Source organism: Nerophis lumbriciformis, linkage group LG02 (assembly GCF_033978685.3).
Source record: "Nerophis lumbriciformis linkage group LG02, RoL_Nlum_v2.1, whole genome shotgun sequence".
Classification (NCBI taxonomy): Eukaryota; Metazoa; Chordata; class Actinopteri; order Syngnathiformes; family Syngnathidae; genus Nerophis; species Nerophis lumbriciformis.
The window spans coordinates 42,399,757-42,421,624 of record NC_084549.2 but is presented as its reverse complement, the minus strand read 5'-3'; the positions used below and the strand labels follow the sequence as shown (position 1 = coordinate 42,421,624).

Genomic DNA, 21,868 nt, shown 5'->3' with positions numbered 1-21,868 from the left:
AGTTATGTTTTAATAAAGACGGGGAAAGCCACGCATACTAATGACAAGTGCAATAAAAACAACAATGCAACATGGCCAAAACTTACAGTGACATGTGATCACTTCTTTCACAACCAGCTAGGTTTTCAGTGGTGTTTCCGAGTATCTTTTATGAGTGGTTGACATAATGGGAAAATGAAAAACATCAAGGCTATCAAGTGATACTTGGAGTTTGTTTACAAGGACGCGTCCTTGCAAGACACAAACTTAAATCATAAAATGCAACCTTACCCAAGCAAAAACAATGCACGATTTATCCGGGAGAGCATTGATACTAATTTCCTTGACCCAGCCACCCACAAAGAAGTTGTAGGCCTCTGTGCTTTTCTAAGCTTTCATATGTTTTGCCGTGTAGAAAGACGTTTAGAGCACCAGATAGTTTGACATGTTTGGGAAAGCAGCCATAGAATAATCCTTGCGATCACTCGACAAATCTTTTTTTGATGACGTATTAGTAATCAATTCTTTTGCATAGTTCGATTGTTTGTTTTTAGGGCCCACAATGGCCCATTGCAAAAGGACTCCCACAGGGAGTCCTTATGCAATGGGACATAAGGACCTATTGAATTTCTAAGGTTTTATTATTATTCTTTCTTTCTTTCTTTCTTCTTCCGCCGCCTCTTTGAGCACTAATTTGACCCACTTAACATGCTTCAAAACTCACCATATTTGACTCACATATCAGGACCTGCGAAAATTGCCTTTTAATAAAAAAACCGAACCCCAAAACTCAAAATTGCGCTCTAGCGCCCCCTAGGAAGAAAACAAAACTAGACTGCCTGTAACTCCCACTACGAAGGTCGGAAAGACATGAAACAAAATCCTCTATGTAGGTCTGACTCAGACCTAACTTTCATAATGGTACATTCTTGGGCTAAAATCAACAGGAAGTTGGCAATTCCCCCTTCAAGACAAAAAAGTACTAAAAACAGTCACTTTTGCCTCTTTGAGCTGTAATTTGACCCCCTTAACATGCTTCAAAACTCACCAAACTGAACACACACATCAGGACTGGCTAAAACTGTGATCTAATGAAAAAAACCTAACCCCAAATCTAAAAATTGTGCTCTACAGCAATTTTTTAATAAAACGCACAAAAAACTGCTCCTCGGATGAAAAATCTGACAAAACTGCCTGTAACTCCCACTGGGAAGGTCGGAGAGAGATGAAACAAAAACCTCTATGTAGGTCTCACTTAGACCTACCTTTCATAAATTGACAACCCCCAGCAAAAATCAACAGGAAGTTTGCTATTCCCCCTTCAAAACAAAATTTTTGTAAAAACCGGTCACCTTTCTTCAAAATCTATCTCCTCTGAGCGCGTTTGTCGTTTCGCCTTCAAACTAACACAGGTGAGAGATAAAACCCCTGTGATTAAAAGTATAGATGGGATTTTTAATACCTGCTCCGGTTTTGATTTTATGACCCTTCAAAGACCCGCTGCACTGATGCTCCTGCGGTGCTGTTTTTTTAAGATGGCTGCTCAAAAGCACTAAGCACCAACGTGCCCACACAATGCAGACAAGGTAGGTACACTAGACAAAAGTCTTGGGACACTTCAGACTAAAAGTAGACAAAAGTATTGGGACACTTAGGACTAGCACCTGCCAAATACGCGGGCCCGAACAACGCTGCTTGCAGCTTTAATTTTTGCTTGAATCTGCTTTTAGCGGTAAAATCTAGGCCCATTGCGTACTCAGATAGTTTGCACACTGTATGTTTGCTGCACGCTAGCCAAATTGGTTTAGGTGACCACCAATTCGTTCACCAGTCAGAAAACAGGTCAGAAAAAGTCACATGACGGAATACAACCTATAGGAACACTACTTAAACATTTCAGGGATTTTAAGTCATTCTGCAGTGCAGATGGTTTCATCATCCACATCAATGTGTTAATTTAGTAGAAACACCATGCATGTGCGCCGGCTGCAATAAGGGTCTCATGTTCTTATGTTGTCCGTCTGTCCCGCCCATTCCTGTGAACATGATATCTCAGGAATCCTATGAAGGAATGTCATTACATCTGGCACAAGTATCGGCTTGCATGCAAAGATGACGTGATTAGATCAATGACCCCTTTTTCTCCATTACCCTAGAATGTACACACTGTGTCAGTATTATTAGTAATTTCACGCCAATGCTGACTGGAATCATATTAGGAAGTTGGGACTTTTCTGTTCCTTTAGTGTGAGTCAATCAACATTCAACAAAAAATAAATGCATCACCATAATAGATGATGAATTAGGAATTAATAAATATTAAAATATTTAAACGTATACATTCTCATAGGAAAGCAGCAGTCTCAGCTCAGATTAGTGGCAGGAGTCTGGCTGACAGCAGAAACTACAATGTCCACAGGAGTACGTCGTCCAATTTGTTACATCACACAGTATCCCCTGTTTAAAAAAAAAAAAAAAATGACTGCAAAACACAGCGTTCAGAGGCATCCAAAACTGCATGGAATATAGGGCTGCGAATCTTTGGGTGTCTCAATATCGATTCTTGGGGTCACGATTCGATTCAACGCGATTCTTGATTCAAAAACGATATTTTCCCGATTCAAAAGGATTCTCTATTCATTCAATACATAGGATTTCAGCAGGATCTACCCCAGTCTGCTGACATGCTAGCAGAGTAGTAGATTTTTGTAAAAAAGCTTTTATAATTTATAATAAATCAATGTTTTATCAACTGATTGCAATAATGTAAATTTGTTTGAACCATTAAATGAACCAAAAATATGACTTATTTTATCTTTGTGAAAATATTGGACACAGTGTGTTGTCAAGCTTATGAGATGCGATGCAAGTGTAAGCCACTGTGACACTATTGTTCTTTTTTTTTATTTTTATAAATATCTAATGATAATGTCAATGAGGGATTTTTAATCACTGCTATGTTGAAATTGTAACTAATATTGATACTGTTGTTGATAATATTCATTTTTGTTTCACTACTTTTGGTTTGTTCTGTGTCGTGTTTGTGTCTCCTCTCAATTGCTCTGTTTATTGCAGTTCTGAGTGTTGCTGGGTCGGGTTTGGTTTTGGAATTGGATTGCATTATTATGGTATTGCTGTGTATTGTTTTGTTGGCTTGATTAATTATAAAATTAAAAAAAATAAATGAAAAAATGGAGAAAAAAAATCAAAACAATTTTAAAAATGAGAATCGATTCTGAATCGCACAACGTGAGAATCGTGATTCGAATTCGAATCGATTTTTTCCCACACCCCTAATGGAAACTCACCCCTAAATGTATGATTTCACGCTTTGACAATATTTTACAGGAGTATTCTATATTATAATAACATGTATAAGTCCGAAAAGAGGATATCATCATAGGTCCCCTTTTTGATTACTTATTTGAACCATTTGTTTTCCATGGTGGAATGATCACACAATGCACATATTCAGTGATTTTATAACCAGAATTGAATGAACAAATTAGAATTTATTTTAAAATAATACACCACTCTAAACTGGTGGAATTTCACCCTGCTTCTTGAAATAATGCATTTTTTAAAACCAGCATCCAGAATAAGTACTACTGTTTTTTTTGTTTGTTTAGACTTCATTGTAATATACTGCAATTACGTAGTCCTGGTGTATCCTTTTAATATTTGAGTCATGACTGTAGAATTGCATTAAAACATAAATTTGTGAAATGTGCCTACACGCTGACAATCTTTATTATCAATATTTTCAATGGTCTTCCTCAGTCATCCTCCTCTCTCTCCTACCTTTATCAATGGTGTCATTACTGTGCTCATGCCCACCATTATAACCATTAGGCTATGCCTGTTTTGCCCTGTACCCCCCTTAGAGGATCAGGTTCCATTGTAACTTGGCCTGTCTCCACAGTAAACTCTGCAGGAATGCTGTATTTCCCGCTCTTTTGTCAGGCCACATTTGGACTTGCTGCAGGGCCAGATAGAGTTACATATAGTTCCTTGTGTCTACATACTGTACATTAGAGTCAGAATCAGCTTTACTGACCAGATACTGTATGTTTAATAGACAAGGAATTTGACTTGGTAGACTGTGCACTCTTTGTACAATGTAAACAATAACAATTAAAAATTTAATACAACATAAGCAAATACTCAAATAACTAATATGTGCAAAGCTAATAAAATAATGGTGCCTAGACTTGACTGTCAAAGCAAGATCTCAGTGGAGTATTAGCGCATTACTGTTGGGAGGAGTGAAGCTTTTGAACAGCATCAAGTTACTCTATTGCTGCCATGCCTCAAACTTTTACTTGCATTTCAGAAAAAGTACTTGGGATTGTACACTCTATGGTGTGTTTGTGTAACCACCAATCCCCAAGGGTGTACATTCACAGGTGGCTGGGTTAGCAAAGCCATGTCCATTTACAGACACTGACACAACATTTCCTATGAAGACAAAACAAACAAAGAGAACACGGTCTTCTTTGGTCTGGCTTGTTGTCGGCATTTGTTGGCTTCACAAAGTGATGTGTGTGTTTATTTAGTCTTTAAAGTTGGTGGACTAGATTCAGAGGACATTTGCTCAGCAGAACAATTTCATAAACTCTATTCTGTTTGAGTTGCAAAATATATACAGTACACTAGTGGTAATGACAAAATGTAACTTACTGCACCTATCCTCAAATAGAAAACTATGACTACAGGTAACGTATGAGCACATACATGTGCAGCGGATAGGCAGCTGCATAAAGCGTGATCGCGTTTGAAGAAGGTGCAAGCATGATGGCTCTCTTCCTGATTGGACCATGTACCGTACTCACCACTAAAACACACACACAACAAAAGGATAACAATATGCTACAAAAGCAGTGTTTGAAGAAGCCTATGATTTCTCTCACCTGTTCAAAAGCAACCATAGCATCCGTTTCTAAATCCTTTCGCTCACCAACGCCTCTTTTGTGTATACACACGCACAAATGGGCATGTGAATTTGCGTGAGACAGCCATAGGTCATGATTTTCAGGCCAAACAGCAAAGTTAACCTACCAATTGTAAAAATATAAACATTAGGCCCTTTTCCACCAAAAGTTCAGGAATTGGAACTATGGGTTCCTGTAGAAGTGTATGGTTTGTGTTTCCACCGCATTTCACAGTTCAGGGTAGTTTATACAAATCAGGCTGATGACATATGGAGGAGTGGTATAATATAATTGTACACTGATATCGTGTAAACAAACACATAATTTTAGGTCAGAGTTATTTTACTAAAACGTAAGTAAATGAAATACAAAGCGATAATATACAAAAAGATATGACTTAAAAAAATAAAGTGTACTGTGTAGTTTATAAAAAGGATTTTGTTCGCAATGTCCAACAGTCAGAAAGTCGTCCTCTCAGTAAATGATGAATTCATGAGGGTCAGGTGATTCAGCTGTAAATAACAATATATAAATAATAAATGTCAGTGTTTATCTCACGCCAACAACACGAACACATCGGCTTTAGTGTTCGCTTGTTAGCATTAGCATTCTGTTCACTCGGGTTGATGGTATTAACTACACAAATTGAGTTTTACTGACTACTTTTACAACATGTAATAAAGTAAATAGTTAATATTACTGCCTCAAGGGCTGCAACTAACAACTAATTTGATAATCGATTAATTTGTCGATTATTACTTAGATTAATCGATTAATAATCGGATAAGAGACAAACTACATTTATATCCTTTCCAGTATTTTATTGGAAAAAAAACAGCATACTGGCACCATACTTATTTTGATTATTGTTTCTCAGCTGTTTGTAAATGTTGCAGTTTATAAATAAAGGTTCATAAAAAAAATAATAATAAAAAAGTAGCCTCTGCGCATGCGCATAGCATAGATCCAACGAATCGATGACTAAATTAATCGCCAACTATTTTTATAATCGATTTAATCGATTAGTTGTTGCAGCCCTAACTGCCTCCTTTATTTCACATTTATCCAACAAAGTCTGGGTAGTAAGCAGCTGAGGTCATTGTTTCGAGTCTGGCTTCATACTCCGCCGTAAATATGTTTAAAAGAGTCCGTCCACCTCTCATAGCTTTGCGTATCCAAATGAAATTGGTAAAAACGAATAAACAACAATAAACTGTATATAGTTTAAAGACTAAGGCTGTGTAAAAACACACAAGATAGTTCCACTGATCAGTGTTCTTCCTCACGCAGATGCCCCACAAAAATTCCTAGTAGTCCAAAGTTAATTTTGTTATTCTTTCTCTCCATTGTCAAGTATTCTGTAATAGAAATACACAAGAGATGGGAAATAAAAATGCCGTCTAGCATTCTGTCATGGCGCTTGTGTGTTCGAAAAATACGTTTTAGAAACTCCCCCAACTGTGTTCAACCAATCAGCGTTCGACATTACAACCCGCCCCCGATAAGGTTCTAGGAACCTTCCAAAAGTCACATCTAGCTGTCAGGAACTCTGAAAGGTTCCTGAAAAACTACATCTACCCTGGTAGTTTTTGGTAGAAACACAGGGGGAACTTGTAAATGGGAAAGTTTCTGTAAAAGTTACTTTGTTGGAAAAAGGCCTATTTATTTGTTTAATCAGTTGTCTTAACCCACACTTTGTAACATATATGCCAGCCGTGTTTTTATCATCCTTTTAGTTTTGAGCCCGCTGCAAAGTGGTCATTGAACAAAATGCTGAACAATAATGATATCACATATCGGTCCGATACAGGCAAAAACAAACATCTAAATTGCAGCATTTGTTAATATGAACAAATATAGAATAATTATAGTTGCATTTTATACAAAGATATGTCTCCAAAGCAGAAGCATATTAGAAACTATCCATAAACAAATGGATCATTGAACTTGCTGCATTTGTAAGCTTAACTTTATGAATTATTGTTGCCACTAAGTATCAACTTAATTAAAGACCGCATGAGACTCCAATCCATTCCAGATGGTTAATGAATAGTTTAGTGTTTTTCCGACCTACTATTGTTCTTTGAGTAATTTCTCTTGATGAAGCTTTGTCTAGCATTGCACATTACAAAATAAAATTTTGTGCGATTCATACTGGTATTAGATCAATATCGGTATCAGTCAATCCTGAAGGCGGCAATATTGATATCGTATCAGAAGGGGAAAAAGTTGTATCAGGACACAACTAACAATAAAGATAGTGGTCTACAAGTAAAAAACGAGGCAGGAATCAGCCGATAATTCTGAAGCTAAGCTAAACTATAAAATCCACATTTATTGGCTTTTGGTTCACTTTACGAAGTCTTTTGGAAATCATCATTAAAGTAATTTTTTCATCCCCCTGCACTCAAACTAATAACCCAAACAAAAACTTTAAGAACAAGTGTTCAGACCTAACCTTCTTGCATAGAGGAGAAAATAGAATAAGAAAAAGAACAAAACATTTATTTAGCCTTCTCCTGAATCAACGTAAGTCTCACTGAGGTGCGCTGTCACTACGCTGCTTAGTTATTACTGTCGATTTCCTGCAAGCAGATCCTTTAACATGCTGAAAATACCGTCTTTATCCTTAATAGTGGTTATGACAGTCGAGCGGTGGAAACCAAAAGTGTGGCCAATATTGGTGGGCACTGCCCCTCTCTTCAAGCTTTTTAAAATGCTAATGTTCACTTCCGTGGTGATAGTTTTCTTTTGCGCTTCATGGAAGTGCAGTTTTTGCCTAATCCTGCTAACAAAAGAAACCAATAACCAAACAACAATCAAAATATAAAAATAAAATATTGTCTTAATCATTTACTGTATGTTTGGTGAAGATAATAAACTAATAGCTTCATGTTCTAAGTTGTCAGTATGGACTGAAAATGTTATTTTTGTGTTTATCAGATTCTGAGGCCAACAAGCTCCGCCAAGAGACTCTGTCTATACTACTTACCTCAAGCCTAGTCACCAACAACCCCACAGCCACAGCCAATCTGGAACCCGGCAACACCCAGTACATGCTTAGCCTTGCCAGGGTAGCCCTCAGTGCCAGTGTGGAGATCCCTGAGCTGTGGGGAAGGCATCAGCTTACAAATAAGCTCCTGGAGTGCTTGCTTAAATGCCCATTGTATGAAGTGAGGGAGTTGGCTCTGGACAGTGTCCTGAAGGGACTGAAAAAGGAAGAAGAACAGGAGAAGACACCTGCATGGCTAAATGAGACCACCCTGCCGAACCTGACATGCCTAGCTTTTCATGAAACACACCCCCAGTGTCTGGCCAAGGTGAGACCACAGTCACCACACACACAAAAACAAAACATCCTGGCATTACATTTGTTTTGGAGCCAGTCACTTTTATAGATGTGTGTGTGTGTGTGGACACACATTACCCACTACTCATTGCTGATTATGGATATCTATTCTAATCCTTGCAGCACTGTCATTATACAATGGGCTGAACATTTTGATTTCCTGTTCATAACAGTTTCACACTGAACCACAATTACTTTTAGTATAAATTGATTTAATTTCCAAACCCACCCTACAGAGGCTGAAAATCATCTAGCGCACTGGCAGTGTGTTGACTCGTGAATTGTCTCTAACTTACGCACACTTTGGAGAGGTTTGCGAGGCGTCCACACTAACAGCTTTTGGAGAGGAAAAAATAGTCTCTTTCCTGTCCCAAAACAAGAGGTCGTATTTCATTGTGTTCGTAAACTTGCTAAGTGACTTCTGTTTGTTTGTCCGTTTTTGAACCAAACAGAAGAGTAAAAAGTTTGATATGGAGAATGTTATCCTCTGTGAGAGGCTAAGGTCTAAAGATACTGAAGATTCAATTATATATTAATTGACAATGCCAAACTCTGTTAACATCTCATTAATCATCATGATTGACATAGCGCATAGTGTTCCTAGCAAAATAAAATAAGAGCTCAGAAGGAGAGTTGTAGATTTACAGAAATTGGTAAATTACTTTCTAAACTGCAAATTCCAGGATCATCGTTTCCAACAATTTTAAACATTATTTAGATCTGTCACGACTATGCCAAGGTCTGGAAGAAGACCCATGCTGTTATTCTCAGATGAAAGAAAATTAGTTTTGATGTTCAGGAACAAACCGGGAATTATCAAGGCTTATTATCATGAACTAGAAAACTGCTAGAACACCAGTGTCACATTCCACAGTGAAGCCCTACCTCAACCTTATACAAAATTTGTGAACTATGCTTCAACGCCCGGTCTTTGTGAGGAAACCAACCAATAAATTAACTCTACCAATTCTGCTAAGTCTAATGTTTAGATGTCCAGCCAGAATTATGCCAGAAACTTGTTAATAGCTACAAAAAGCTTCTGGTTGAGTGGAAGCTTGCTAATAATAATAATAGGGACGGCGTGGCGAAGTTGGTAGAGTGGCCGTGCCAGCAATCGGAGCGTTGCTGGTTACTGGGGTTCAATCCCCACCTTCTACCATCCTAGTCACGTCCGTTGTGTCCTTGGGCAAGACACTTCACCCCTTGCTCCTGATAGCTGCTGGTTTGCGCCTTGCATGGCAGCTCCCGCCATCAGTGTGTGAATGGGTGAATGTGGAAATAGTGTCAAAGCGCTTTGAGTACCTTGAAGGTACAAAAGCGCTATACAAGTATAACCCATTTATCATTATAATAAACACGTCCATGTACTCACATTTTAATGTGATTCCCCCTCTGCCTCCTGGCCTGCACTGGCCTGCGCTCACATTTAGTAATCAAGCCACAACCTATGTGTATGTATGTAAGCTTTACTTATGTCCCGGCACTTCTATTCTGGTGTTCTACTGCAATTTCCCTGACATTGGGGATTATTTCCATTTTTATTTTGAGTTATTCTAATTATTTCTCCAGTAAAAGGTGCCGACTGACATTAATTACTTGTGAGAGATGCAATCGCAACAATTAAATTGCACATCCTTATTACGCAGACAATTGTAGTCACTGGTGAGCGAGTGCGCTGTGTGTTTGTCTTTTGAATTATGTTACATGCAGTTGTGCTCGGCCCTGGCTGAACTTTTTCATCCGTGCCAAAAGATGGGAAGTCATGTTCTCACACTAGCTAAACGTGCCGTGTTTATTGGTGCGTTGCATTTACCTTGGAAGTTGGACGTCGAAGCTGGGAATGACGTCACAGCCAGTTATGAGGGCGGAAATTGAGCTGGCCACATTCATGAAAGCTATTCTTGCGCTTGCCTTAACTGCATGTAAAACAACTTCTGGAAGAGTATGCATTCTATGTATCCTTCTGCAACTTTCAAACACGGCGGATGAATAGGAAACACAAAGATGCAGACCTTCGAGGCACCTGTGATTAAAGGCCAGTGTTGCCACAGTTACCTTAAAAAACTAATCTGATTAATGACTACTGATTACTTCTTTAGAAAGTAACTTAGTTACTTTACTGATTAGTTGATTTTAAAAGTAACTAAGTTAGATCACAACTTACTTTAATAGTTACATTCAGCAATGCAGCTCCTGACATTACCCCCGCCGCCTCAACATAAAAATGACAAGGGATTTTGCCAATAATCACTTTATTTAACACCAACAACTGCACATAAGATAAACATTTGTTTTATATTAAAAATAAATAATGACAGTCTTTCTTTACTGCACTTAACATAAATACTTGTTTTACATATAAAACAAATAATTGACAGTCTTTCTTTACTGCACATTAATACTTGTTTTATCTATAAAAAAAATGAACGACAGTTTTTCCATTCTTAGTTTTTTATAAAATAAAGACTGTCTTTTTGACTGTTAATACTGCAATGGCAAAACCTACAAATACAAATGTAACTAATAAATTATTTTTAACTTTTCTTATGAACATTGAACCTGTTGTTCACAACATCAGAGCAGTGTGGTTTTACAAAACAAAACAGTGTATAACACCACATGTTAGCTCTAATTGTTCTATTGTTATAATCAAGTTATGAGTCTAACAGTGGCGTGGTGGGAGTAAACCAGCGGTTGTACCTCATTAACAAAAGCCTCTCAAACCTCTTGTCAGAAAGTATATTCTTTCTCGGCGTGAGGACCAAACCTCCCAGACTGAACAGCCGTTCCACAGGAGTACTCAATGGGGTTGGAGAGTTATACTTTATGTAAATGTTCTTAATTTTTGGAAACCGATGCAGCCTTGTTGCGCTCTAATGTGGATCTACTGATCCAGTAGAGCGTTACTCCCATGTAGCTGCGATTGTGCACAGTCCAAATATCCGCCGTAGTTGACACAAATTCTACCTCATTCAGTGCGGCTTTCAGGTTTCTCTCCATCTGTGCATACTCCATCTCCAGGTAAGACGAAAAGGATGTTCTGTGAGGCAAGTTAGCGTTGATCGTAGCGGGAATCTTTCATATCTTTATTATGGCACGAAATGAGGGCGAGTCAACTGTGCTTAAGGGTAGCATTTCCTCGACAACATACTGCCCGACCAACATCTTTAACTCCCCCCCCCCACTTAACGGTTTTGCACGAAAGTCCAACTTCTGTTGTTCGGGTGGTGGGGGGCCTGCTGTATCAGTCACAGCTCTCTCCTTCGCAACACCTGGTGGGACTTTCACTGTTAGTTTGATTGCGCCGTGCCATGACTCCAAATGATTTTTCAAATTTGAAGTTGTGTTTTTAAAGGTGGATAATACTTTGTCTCCCGGACAGTGTACAGCGAACCTTTATATTGCTGTCTTTAACGGACAGAAACTCGTACTAATGACTGTATTTCTAACTTGAAAACGCGCTTCTCTCTCCGCCCTCCATTGTTGTGTTTACTTTGGTGTCGCACACGTGTGTTATCCTCATGCTGAAAACGTGACTTGTCGCTTACGTGACGTCACTTTCCAAGACCGCAAGAAGAAATAACTTATCTTTTTACGAGGGAAAATTACACAAAAAAAAATAGTAACGCACCGTGACTTGGATTCAATAAACTTTAATCTGAATACTGGTTTGGAAATAGTAACGCGTTAGATTTGTCGTTAATGAAAAAAGACGTCATATTAGAATAACTACCGGCATCAGTGTCAAATTATCTTTGATTGATTGATTGACGCTATTGCTTGCGATGTAGAATTGCTTTCTAAAATGTACTATAAATTGAGAACACTATTAGCAATATGTGCTGCTGCAAGACTTGGTGGAAGTATACCTTCTCTTGCCACTTTTGACTAATATAGTCATATGTAATTTGGAATAATCGCCCGATAAATGAGACAATGAAGATGCAAGGAGATCAGCTTTGCTTCAATCAATCAATCAAAGTTTATTTATATAGCCCTTAATCACAAGTGTCTCAAAGGGCTGCACAAGCCACAACGACATCCTCTGCTCAGATCCCACATCAGGGCAAGAAAAAACTCAACCCAATTGGATACAATGAGAAACCTTGGATGGGACTGCAGATGCCCCCCCCCCCCCCCCCCCACACCCCCCCACAACCCCCCGGGCGACCGGTGCAATGGACGTCGAGTGGATCTAGTTAATAGTTTGAGAGTCCAGTCCATAGTGGGGCCAGCAGGGGATCATCTTGAGTGGAGACAAGTCAGCAGCGCAGAGACGTCCCCAACTGATGCACAGAAGAGTGGTCCACCCCGGGTCCCGACTTTAAACAGCTAGCGGATTCATCTGTGGTCACCTAATAACCTCTCCACGCAGGAGAGGGGGGCAGAGCAGCAAAGAGACGGCAGATCAACTGGTCTAAAAGGGGGGTCTATTTAAAGGCTAGCGTATACAAATTAGTTTTAAGATGGAACTTAAACGCTTCTACTGAGGTAGCATCTCTAACTGTTACCGGGAGGGCATTCGGGAGTACTGGAGCCCGAATAGAAAACGCTCTATAGCCTGCAGACTTTTTTTGGGCTCTGGGAATCACTAATAAGCCGGAGTTCTTAGAATGCAGAGTTCTTGCCGGGACATATAGTACAATACAATCAGCAAGATAGGATGGAGCTAGACCGTTTAGTATTTCATACGTAATTAGTAAAACCTTAAAGTCGCATCTTAAGTGCACAGGAAGCCAGTGCAGGTGAGCCAGTATAGGCGTAATATGATCAAACTTTCTTGTTCCTGTCAAAAGTCTTCTGTCTGTGTTTTTTCACACACAGTACGCACAAATATACAAGGACACACACGCACGCACACACACTCACACACAAAGTTTTAAACACATTGCATTCCCTCTCATGGGCCCACTTTACACCCACACAGTTCCTACAAAGTAGCCTAATATTTGTTTAAAAACTCTAATAACACATTCTTCATAGAGTAAATAATCAGTAAGATTTGCTGGAGAAACGTCAACCTATGTTCCCTGCAGGATTTGTTTTGTAATGGGCGTCTCAGGCAGTGGAAAACAACATCTGTCTTCCTGTAGATACAGAAAACAGTGTGTGGAAAATCACTAGAAAGCTTTAAGAAGTAGAAAATACTTGAGGTAGAATGGAAAGAATGTTAAGGTTCATAAACCTTATAAACCAAATGTAGAATATTTCTCTGTTCATGTGTTAAAAAGAGTACATGAGAGGGGGCTCATCGTTTAGGTGTGGATTGAGGTTGTGGTAAAAAACACTTGAGGAAGCTACAAGACATTGCTGAGAGAGAAGACATAGAAGCAGGGCCAGTTTTAGGCAGGCATATATGAGGGGGCAGTCAGAAATTTGAAGGGGTCATCATGTGTAACACGCTGCTCCATCATGCTCCAGCACTTTTTTATGTGCTAATTCAGTAGCAGCATTATCTCCTTTGTTGAATTTGGTTGTTAGCTACAAGTATGTGCCTGAGTTAGTAAGATCCAAATACCACACACAAAACAGCGTGAGCAATCTATTAAATAGTGTGTACTATTCGTGGGCATGTTATGTGTGATTTACTAAGACTTTGTGTACAATTGTAAAGTGGTACAAAAACGCCCTATTCAAATGAGGATTTTGCGTGTACTATACAAGGAATCACCACAGAGACACATTACATTTACATTCATGTTATCATGCACCTGTGGCATTTGCTACGTTTTCACTCATGCGGGAGACATCTACCACTTTTTATGAGCATTTTAGAAGCAGTCAAGCCGTGCATCTACATTGACACCACTTTTTTTTATCGCTGAAGGTGCATGGGAGAGAAGCTGCAATTTCTCCGCTCAATAAGCAAAAATGCATGCTTCAAGAACTTTTTTTCCGTACAAGAAATAATTCAATGATATATATTGTATTTGGGAAAAATATGAAAGTCATTAAAAAAATACACCAAATGACATCAAAACGCATCACTTGAATATTTTTTTTTTCAGCTCCTTAAGTCCTCTAGCAGCTATAACATTATGTTGCTGAATAGATGATATGTCTAAAAATTTTAATTTCCGACCATCCAAAAATGTTGACACACGTATGACGGAGGATTCTCATTTGTCCTTTGTCTGTTTGTGCAGCACGAGCACTGATCTTGCAGTGTGGAACTGTCAGTTTGCACAGTCACTAATTAAAACGCAAAATGCGTTTTTTTTTCTTCATCACTGATTTCTGTCATATTGTATGCTATTAAAAAAAACTGTGATTGGATATATTGTAAAAGCAGCTCCACCCATTTACAAGGCACAATTAAATATGATTAGATTTTGTTTCTGACAAGCTTTTGTCCTATTTTTAATTTGTCAACACTGGTTTACTGAGGGCTCAGGGAAGGGCTCTGTGTGCGCGCGGATTTGCGCCGCCTGACACAGGTGATGAACAGAAAAGAGGGACGATTGATATAGTGTTGTAGCGTGTCCCTTTTTCTGCAGATTTCTCCGCTACTGCAGATAATTTTTTCAATTTATCATATATAGATTTTGTGGGTGTATTTAAATGTACTTTCTCAACTTCAAACATTTTGATTTGAGAGTGCGAGACATTTATTTGAGGGGGCTCTTGACTATACGTAGAGCCGGCCCCGCATAGAAGATATGATGGATTGCCCAGAGCCACTTCATTCATCCGTAGCCCTGTGTGTGTTTGTCTGGGACAACTATGAAAGAGTCAATACTCTATCTCCTATGTTTTCTTCTGCCCTCATCTTATCTTCACCTTCTTTTCCTCAGGTCCTTCAGGTGTTGAGTGTGTTGCACTGCGGCGGTGAGCTCCACTGGATGGATGCTGTGCAGCATTTGTCTCAAGATAAGGTTCTGCTGCATTTTCTTGCTCTCGCTCAGAGGGCTGCTCACAGGTCAGAGATCACACGTTCGCCACTTGTAGTAATCATACTAAACATTCACTCAATATTGTCTAAACTCTTTGTTGTGGTAGTCATATTGTCATATTTTAATGTTTTATTTTAACTATTGTTTTTTTTCAGGGTGGATTGATTATACAAATTACATCTTTAATGTTTTTTTAAAAACAAGAATTTGGTGGAATTCATATTGGATTTTCTACATGGTGCGCCAAACGAAAAGTTTGTATAGTGAAGCAGATTGTCCTATAGGAATCAACGTAAACATGAATAATTGGTTCTGGCCTCGACAAAAGTCCCTATTTTAGTAAAAAACTGCACACTTTGAATACACTATAATGTATACACTGTATCTATACATCAAAGTAACCTAACAAGGGGGTAAAAGCTCACCAAACTATTTTTTTATTCAAACAACACAACATTACGGCAAGCTTAAATGTCAACCCTGAGCAAGCACACGCACACACAAATTTTGTTCGTGCACTCCAAAACCAAAAAAAGGAAAATCAATTTTACCTTGTGTCTGGGAGTATTTGTGGCATTGTTTAACACTGTGGGAGTTTCGGAGTGATAAATGAGCAGTGGCTTCACGTAAACTAGCAGTGTGAGGTTATCCTTCATCAGCTTGTGTCCAGGTAGTGCCTTCTCCTTCACTAAAATAAAGGTCCGATGTGGCATCTTTTTCAGTCTAATCACAATTGTAGACTTGCTGCGGAACAAATCCCTCTTCGCTGATAAAATCCCAATGCCGAAAGCCGAAGGCTAACTACGTAGCTAAAATGCTAGCTCAGTAGTTGTCTAGCAACCTGACGCTATAAGGCAAAACTTTGAGAGTTTAGACACATTTATAGTGTTTCTGATCACACAAAGGGATCTTTAAGACAGGCTGACACAGCTCTGACCTGCGCAAGGTCCGAAAATTGTGGAAATAAACTCGTCAGAAGTGCCGCTAGCCTCGAAGCTCTTTGAAATGGCTGCACCAGTGTGTACAGGATGTGACGTACGGGGCCATGCCTCTTCAATATGGCCGTGCCTGTGTGTAGAGGTAGTGATGTCATCAAAATAGATTTCCTTTAATTTACAATATAGTCAATAGTAGAAAATAATTTAACAAAAGCAACGACTATTGGCTCTTACTTACTAAGTTTGTAAACAGTAACAAAAACAACAAAACTACAGTATTTTATTATAATACAAAATAGTATCTAATCACTTTAATATTGACCATTAACTGATACTACTGATATAATTAATATCGATATTTGTATCGATCCGACAACCCTTGTTTACATAGAGGAGCTGTAGCTAAGGGGTTAGCCTGGCTTATTGCATCTTCCTGCCTTGTGTCATGTAGCATGTTTGGCTATTCCTTGTCCTCTAATCATTCAGTGATAAGGATACTTTTAAGAAACATAGTTTATTTTCTGCCATTCCAAAACCAGCTATGTCTTCAGCCCAATGGTGTCTTCTCTTCAGCCAGGTATTCCACCATCCGCTTAGTGCAGTGCGAGGGTGCTACCCAGAGCATTGTGCTACCACCACCATGCTTAACAGTTGCTACACTGTTCTAAGACTTGATCCCTCAACTAAACACCTCCAAACATATGTATGTCTAATCCAAATTATACTAATATATCACTAATCCACAGCTGGACAGTTTACATTTAAGGAAAATACTCCCAAGATCACATCAAAACTAGTTTTGAAATGGATAAACAGGCCAGCTTCTGCAATGGCCTTCCCAAACCCTGACCTCAACATTATTAAACAGTTGTGGATTTTGCTTAAAAGTCTGCTCTGTCACGTAGGCAAGGACAAGGAACGTTTATTTAGGTTGGTTGGTTGAAGTTTATTTCGAACATGATAGCAGTTTCAACATGATAAATCACGTTTTCCATTTCTCTTTACATTACAACATGCTCGAAAAGGAGTAGGAAGAAGCAGAGCTTATATAATCGTACTCCTTTCCCACTTCATTGCAGTTTCTTACACATACGTATATGTTCACTTTCTGTTTTCAATTTGTAGCACAGTTATATAATTTTTTTCTAAATACAACAGTTCTCTTCATAAACAGTTAAGTCAGTTACGATTCACATCAAGAGATGAATCGTATCTTATTTTCAATAATTATCATTGTTCCTCTTCCTTATACCTTGAAAACACTTTGTGTTTGAACAACCTCTTAAACTGCATCAAGTTAGTTTATTGTTTGAGTTCTTTGCTTAATCCATTCCATAGTCTAACTCCACATACTGATGATATACTAAAGGTTTTAAATTACGTTTTTTTCTGAGGTTATATTTCTCCTCTTTTGTTGAGAAGAATCCCCGTACAATCTTGGGTAGCAGGTTATAGTTTGTTTTGTACATAATTTTAGCTGTTTGCAAATACACTATACTGTTGAATTTCAATATTTTTGATTTAATAGATAAAGGGTTTGTATTTTCTCTGTATCCAACATTACGTATTATTATAACTGATCTTTTTTGTAGCATGGTTAGTAAATGAAGTGTACTTTTGTAATTATATTCCCATATATCTCCACAATAACTCAGATGTGGTAACACTAGCGAGCAGTGGAGAATATGAAGGGATTTTTGGTCTAGAACATGTTTTGCTTTATTCATTATTGAAATATTTCTTCCCACCTTTTACTGTATATTTTTACATGAGATTTGCAGTTCATTTGATGGTCTATTATTCCACCCAAAAATGTGATTTCTCTTACTCTTTCAATGTCTATTCCGTCCATTTGTGTTTGTGTCTGACTTTCTGTTCTACTGTTACCGAATAACATAAAGCACAATTCGTACACAAGGCAATTCCGAAGTGCTTTACAGAAAATTACAAGGCAAAAATATTTAAAAAAAGAATCATAAAAATAGTCATAGTACAAATCAAAATCATAAAATAAAAGCATCGTTAAAACAACTATAATTCAAATTAAAATCGAACAGTGTGGATAAAACACTATCAGTTCAGTTTTCATATGCACACTTAAAAGTGTGTTTTTAGCCTGGATTTGAACATTGCTAATGTTGAGACCTGTCTCACATCTTCTGGAAGACTATAAGGGACCCATCTCACCCTGGACATAAACTTTTTGAACTCCTGCCCAAGGGCAGGAGATACAGGACAATAAAATGAGACTCAAAGAGTCTTAAGAACACTTTTTACCCGAGAGCAATAGTGTCGCTGAACACAAGACGTCAATGACTGTGCATGTGAGCTGTGTGCTTGCTATTTTTATGTATTTTATGTATTTTTATCTATTTATCTATGTTCTTATGGTTTTATGTGTTATGAATTTGCAATAAATTAGTTTTGCTTACAATTTAGTTGTACAATGTACAATGACAATAAAGATATATTCTATTCTATTCTATTCTATTCTACTATTCCAGATTTTAGGAGCATAAAATAAAAAATGTAAATATCAATACCCAACGAGAAGCTTATTGATGGATCCATAAAGGCTTTTATTGAGCTTGCCAAGGACATTTTCTTAGTGTGGGTGTATGTATTGTAGTGTATATATTTGAACCTGTATGCATACTATTGACCCTGTGTAAATTTGAGAAAATCTTAAATAAATGCAAACTTACACACCAAATTGTTGTTTTAAAACTAATTGAAGATGGACATAGACATGGCCTGTCCGATAACTATATAAATAGCAATACCACAGGGAGTCTGCATCTAGTTATCTGCATGGGGAAATCTGTTTGAAACTAAAAAGTACACAGGATCCTACTCATTTAATTTTTAGCCATTAGTGTTATGTATAATTTTAAACTTGTACTATTTGGTCCCTTTTATGATGTAGTTTTTGTATGGTGACATCAGTTGTCGTGATGTCCCCTGAAAGTGCACTTGTTTGCCGGTGTACTGTAGCCTGCTATTTTGTCCAGACAATTATTAACGTCATTAGCAAAGGACCGTTTCATGTTGTGTTCAGTAGGGCGGTTTTGGTCACTATTCTATTATATATTGCAACCTCTCTTCTTCAAGAGAATAGGAGAAGAGAACAATGTCACATGGTTGGCCATGTTGCTTTTTGGTTCACTTAAAAGCCAAAGCAAACTGTAGGTGTGACAGCAAGTAAAATAAAGGATAGATTACACATTCAAAGTTGAGTGATTTAAGTAACTTAATCATGAACTCTTGTGTTGGTGTGTACAACACGGTCACGAGAACAGCCTTCGTGCACAAAGTACAATGAACACAGACAATGAATTCCCTGTACTGTGAAATATTGATTTGTTGACAAGTAGTTGTTTCAGATGTGTCCTACTAGTTCCTGTACATTCTACTCTCAACTAAAAAAGCAAACAGTCATTAGCAGCGTTTACTGAACTTCAGCTCATCGCCAAAACCACAACATAGACACATTTTTTCAACACGTGTGCCTGCTTGTTAGTCAGTATAAAATCTTACAGCATGGTAACATTTTGGAAATAAATTTTAGGAAGTGCTGGTCTGATTTGATTAATTCATTTTTTGGCCCAAACGTCTAAACTGCACAAAGCACCCTCTTTGGGAGTTTGATTGCATGAAACCATTAAACATAGAGTTACTTTCTCATCTTCATCTAGACAACAAAAAAGTTAAATGTATATATTTTACACCTGTTTCTCTTATCTGGAAACGTTTTTGTCGAAGCAGCGTCTCGGCTTTTCCAGGCTATGGTTGATCTATGATGGATTTGAAAGAGGCCAGACAAAATGCTACTCTGCTCCCCTACACACTCCTCCCTATTTGCTGTGTTTTTTGTGCACTGTGGAGTAAGACTGACTGACAGTCCTTTATTCAAAGCCAGAGTCCATAGCGAAGGTAAACTGAGGTTCCCTTGGTATGTCGGAACTGTGCCGGAAAGCATACCACACTTTTTCCACTAGCGTTTTATCTTTTTTGTGTGTCTTTCGCCACAGGGAGCCAGTCGCATGTCTAACTTGGTTTAGTTTAGTAGTTTTTCACCCCATGCCCTTCCTGATGCAACCATCAGGCTTGGGACTAGCACAGGACATATCCAACAGTTGGGTATTGGGGCTTTGGATAGGAATCAAACCATACACCACAAGGCCTTGTATTTGTAATCAGTTGTTGTTCTAAATGAAAACAAACGTCATAGTTTTGGCAGTGAAAATGGTAGTAGTATAATATGGTAGCTGAAAGTCTTGTTGAAAAAAACACGGACATAACATTATTGCTCTCTCTGAGGGTTCTCAGCTGTCAACATTAAATTTTCTGCACGGCAATGAGTCAGTTGGCCTCTTCTTACAAGCGGATGTGGCATGTGATATTCTAGTATGATGTGTATGTGTGCACACTGTGAGCTCTTTGACATCCATTGACAGACACACACCTCCTTGACAAGCCACTGCTGCACTTTTCTCACCATTTTAAAGAAAGTACAGGCTTGAATACAGATCAGATTACAAAGGGTATTAGACCTATAAAGCCTTTTTTTGACCGCAATCTTAGATCCTATTTCCCTTCTCGCGGCTTCAAGGTTATGATTAGAGAGGCAAGGACGGATGAGATTGGGTTGCTGTGTTGCCCTCATCTTACATGCGATTGAATACGAGTCAGGCTTTTGTGCTTCATGACATGGTGGTGAGTACCAGCACACTTCTTTTGTGGAAAGTAAGCCAATCAATGCTATTTGTCTTTGCAAAGTTGATGTCATTCGAGGCACTAACAGCTTCCATTCAAACGCCCTACATCACATTATTTCAAATTTCTAAAAGTCTGATTAAATGTTAGTTTAAAATAAAGTTTTAGTTTTAGTTTAAAACCTGCTCAGTGGCCTTGGGGTTAGAGTGTCCGCCCTGAGATCGATAGATCGTGAGTTCAAACCCCGGCCAAGTCACACCAAAGACTATAAAAATGGGACCCATTACCTCTCTGCTTGGCACTCAGCATCAAGGGTTGGAATTGGGGGTTAAATCACCAAAAGGATTCCCGGGCGCGGCCACTGCTCACTGCTCCCCTCACCTCCCAGGGGGTGAACAAGGAGATGGGTCAAATGCAGAGGTTAATTTCACCACACCTAGTGTGTGTGTGACTATCATTGGTACTTTAACTTTTAACTTTAAATTACAAAATGATTTATTCACTCTGTTGACCCAGTACTCACTCATTAGGGAGGGTAATTTACAATGGAATGAAAAACTTTATTACCAACATATTAGATCCATGTAAAATCACATCAACTGACTGTGAAGCCTTTTTTTGTGTTTCAGTGTGGAGCTTTATTGTGCAGCCATGACACTGCTATCCCAACTGGTAGTCCAAACGATGAACTCTGACCAAAAGGTAAACATTTAAAAGGGATTGATAACTGACTTATGATATTGCATTAACAATGAACAATATTTTATGCTGGTTTCAGACCTGCCAACATTTTTTATTTTTTTATGCTCTGCATGCATTTGAACTGATAATTAATTACCAGGTGCAAATTTTGTTTAATTTCGCCAGTTTAAATTTTCCGGCTTCAGTTTCTGAAACGTGGATTATTGAAGTGAATTATATTTGTATAGCGCTTTTCTCTAGTGACTCAAAGCACTTTACAAAGTGAAACCGATTATCTACAAACGTTTGTAAGTTAATTTAAAACCCATGTGGGTGGCACTGGGAGCAAGTGGGTAAAGAATCTTGCCCAAATACACAACT

The 21,868-nt window shown here is 38.3% G+C and overlaps 1 protein-coding gene across 2 annotated transcripts in view; it reads left to right on the top strand.

Moving 5' to 3' along the window:
* Positions 1 to 21,868, top strand: part of thada (THADA armadillo repeat containing) — a 198,071-nt gene that overhangs the window by 142,954 nt on the left and 33,249 nt on the right. The window contains exons 32-34 of one of the 2 annotated variants that reach the window (XM_061962999.2): positions 7,854 to 8,230; positions 15,054 to 15,178; positions 21,436 to 21,508. In XM_061962999.2, the coding sequence (XP_061818983.2) occupies positions 7,854 to 8,230; positions 15,054 to 15,178; positions 21,436 to 21,508 (575 nt within the window). The remainder of the gene's footprint in view (positions 1 to 7,853; positions 8,231 to 15,053; positions 15,179 to 21,435; positions 21,509 to 21,868) is intronic. The other variant, XM_061963008.2, reaches the window with a different exon arrangement.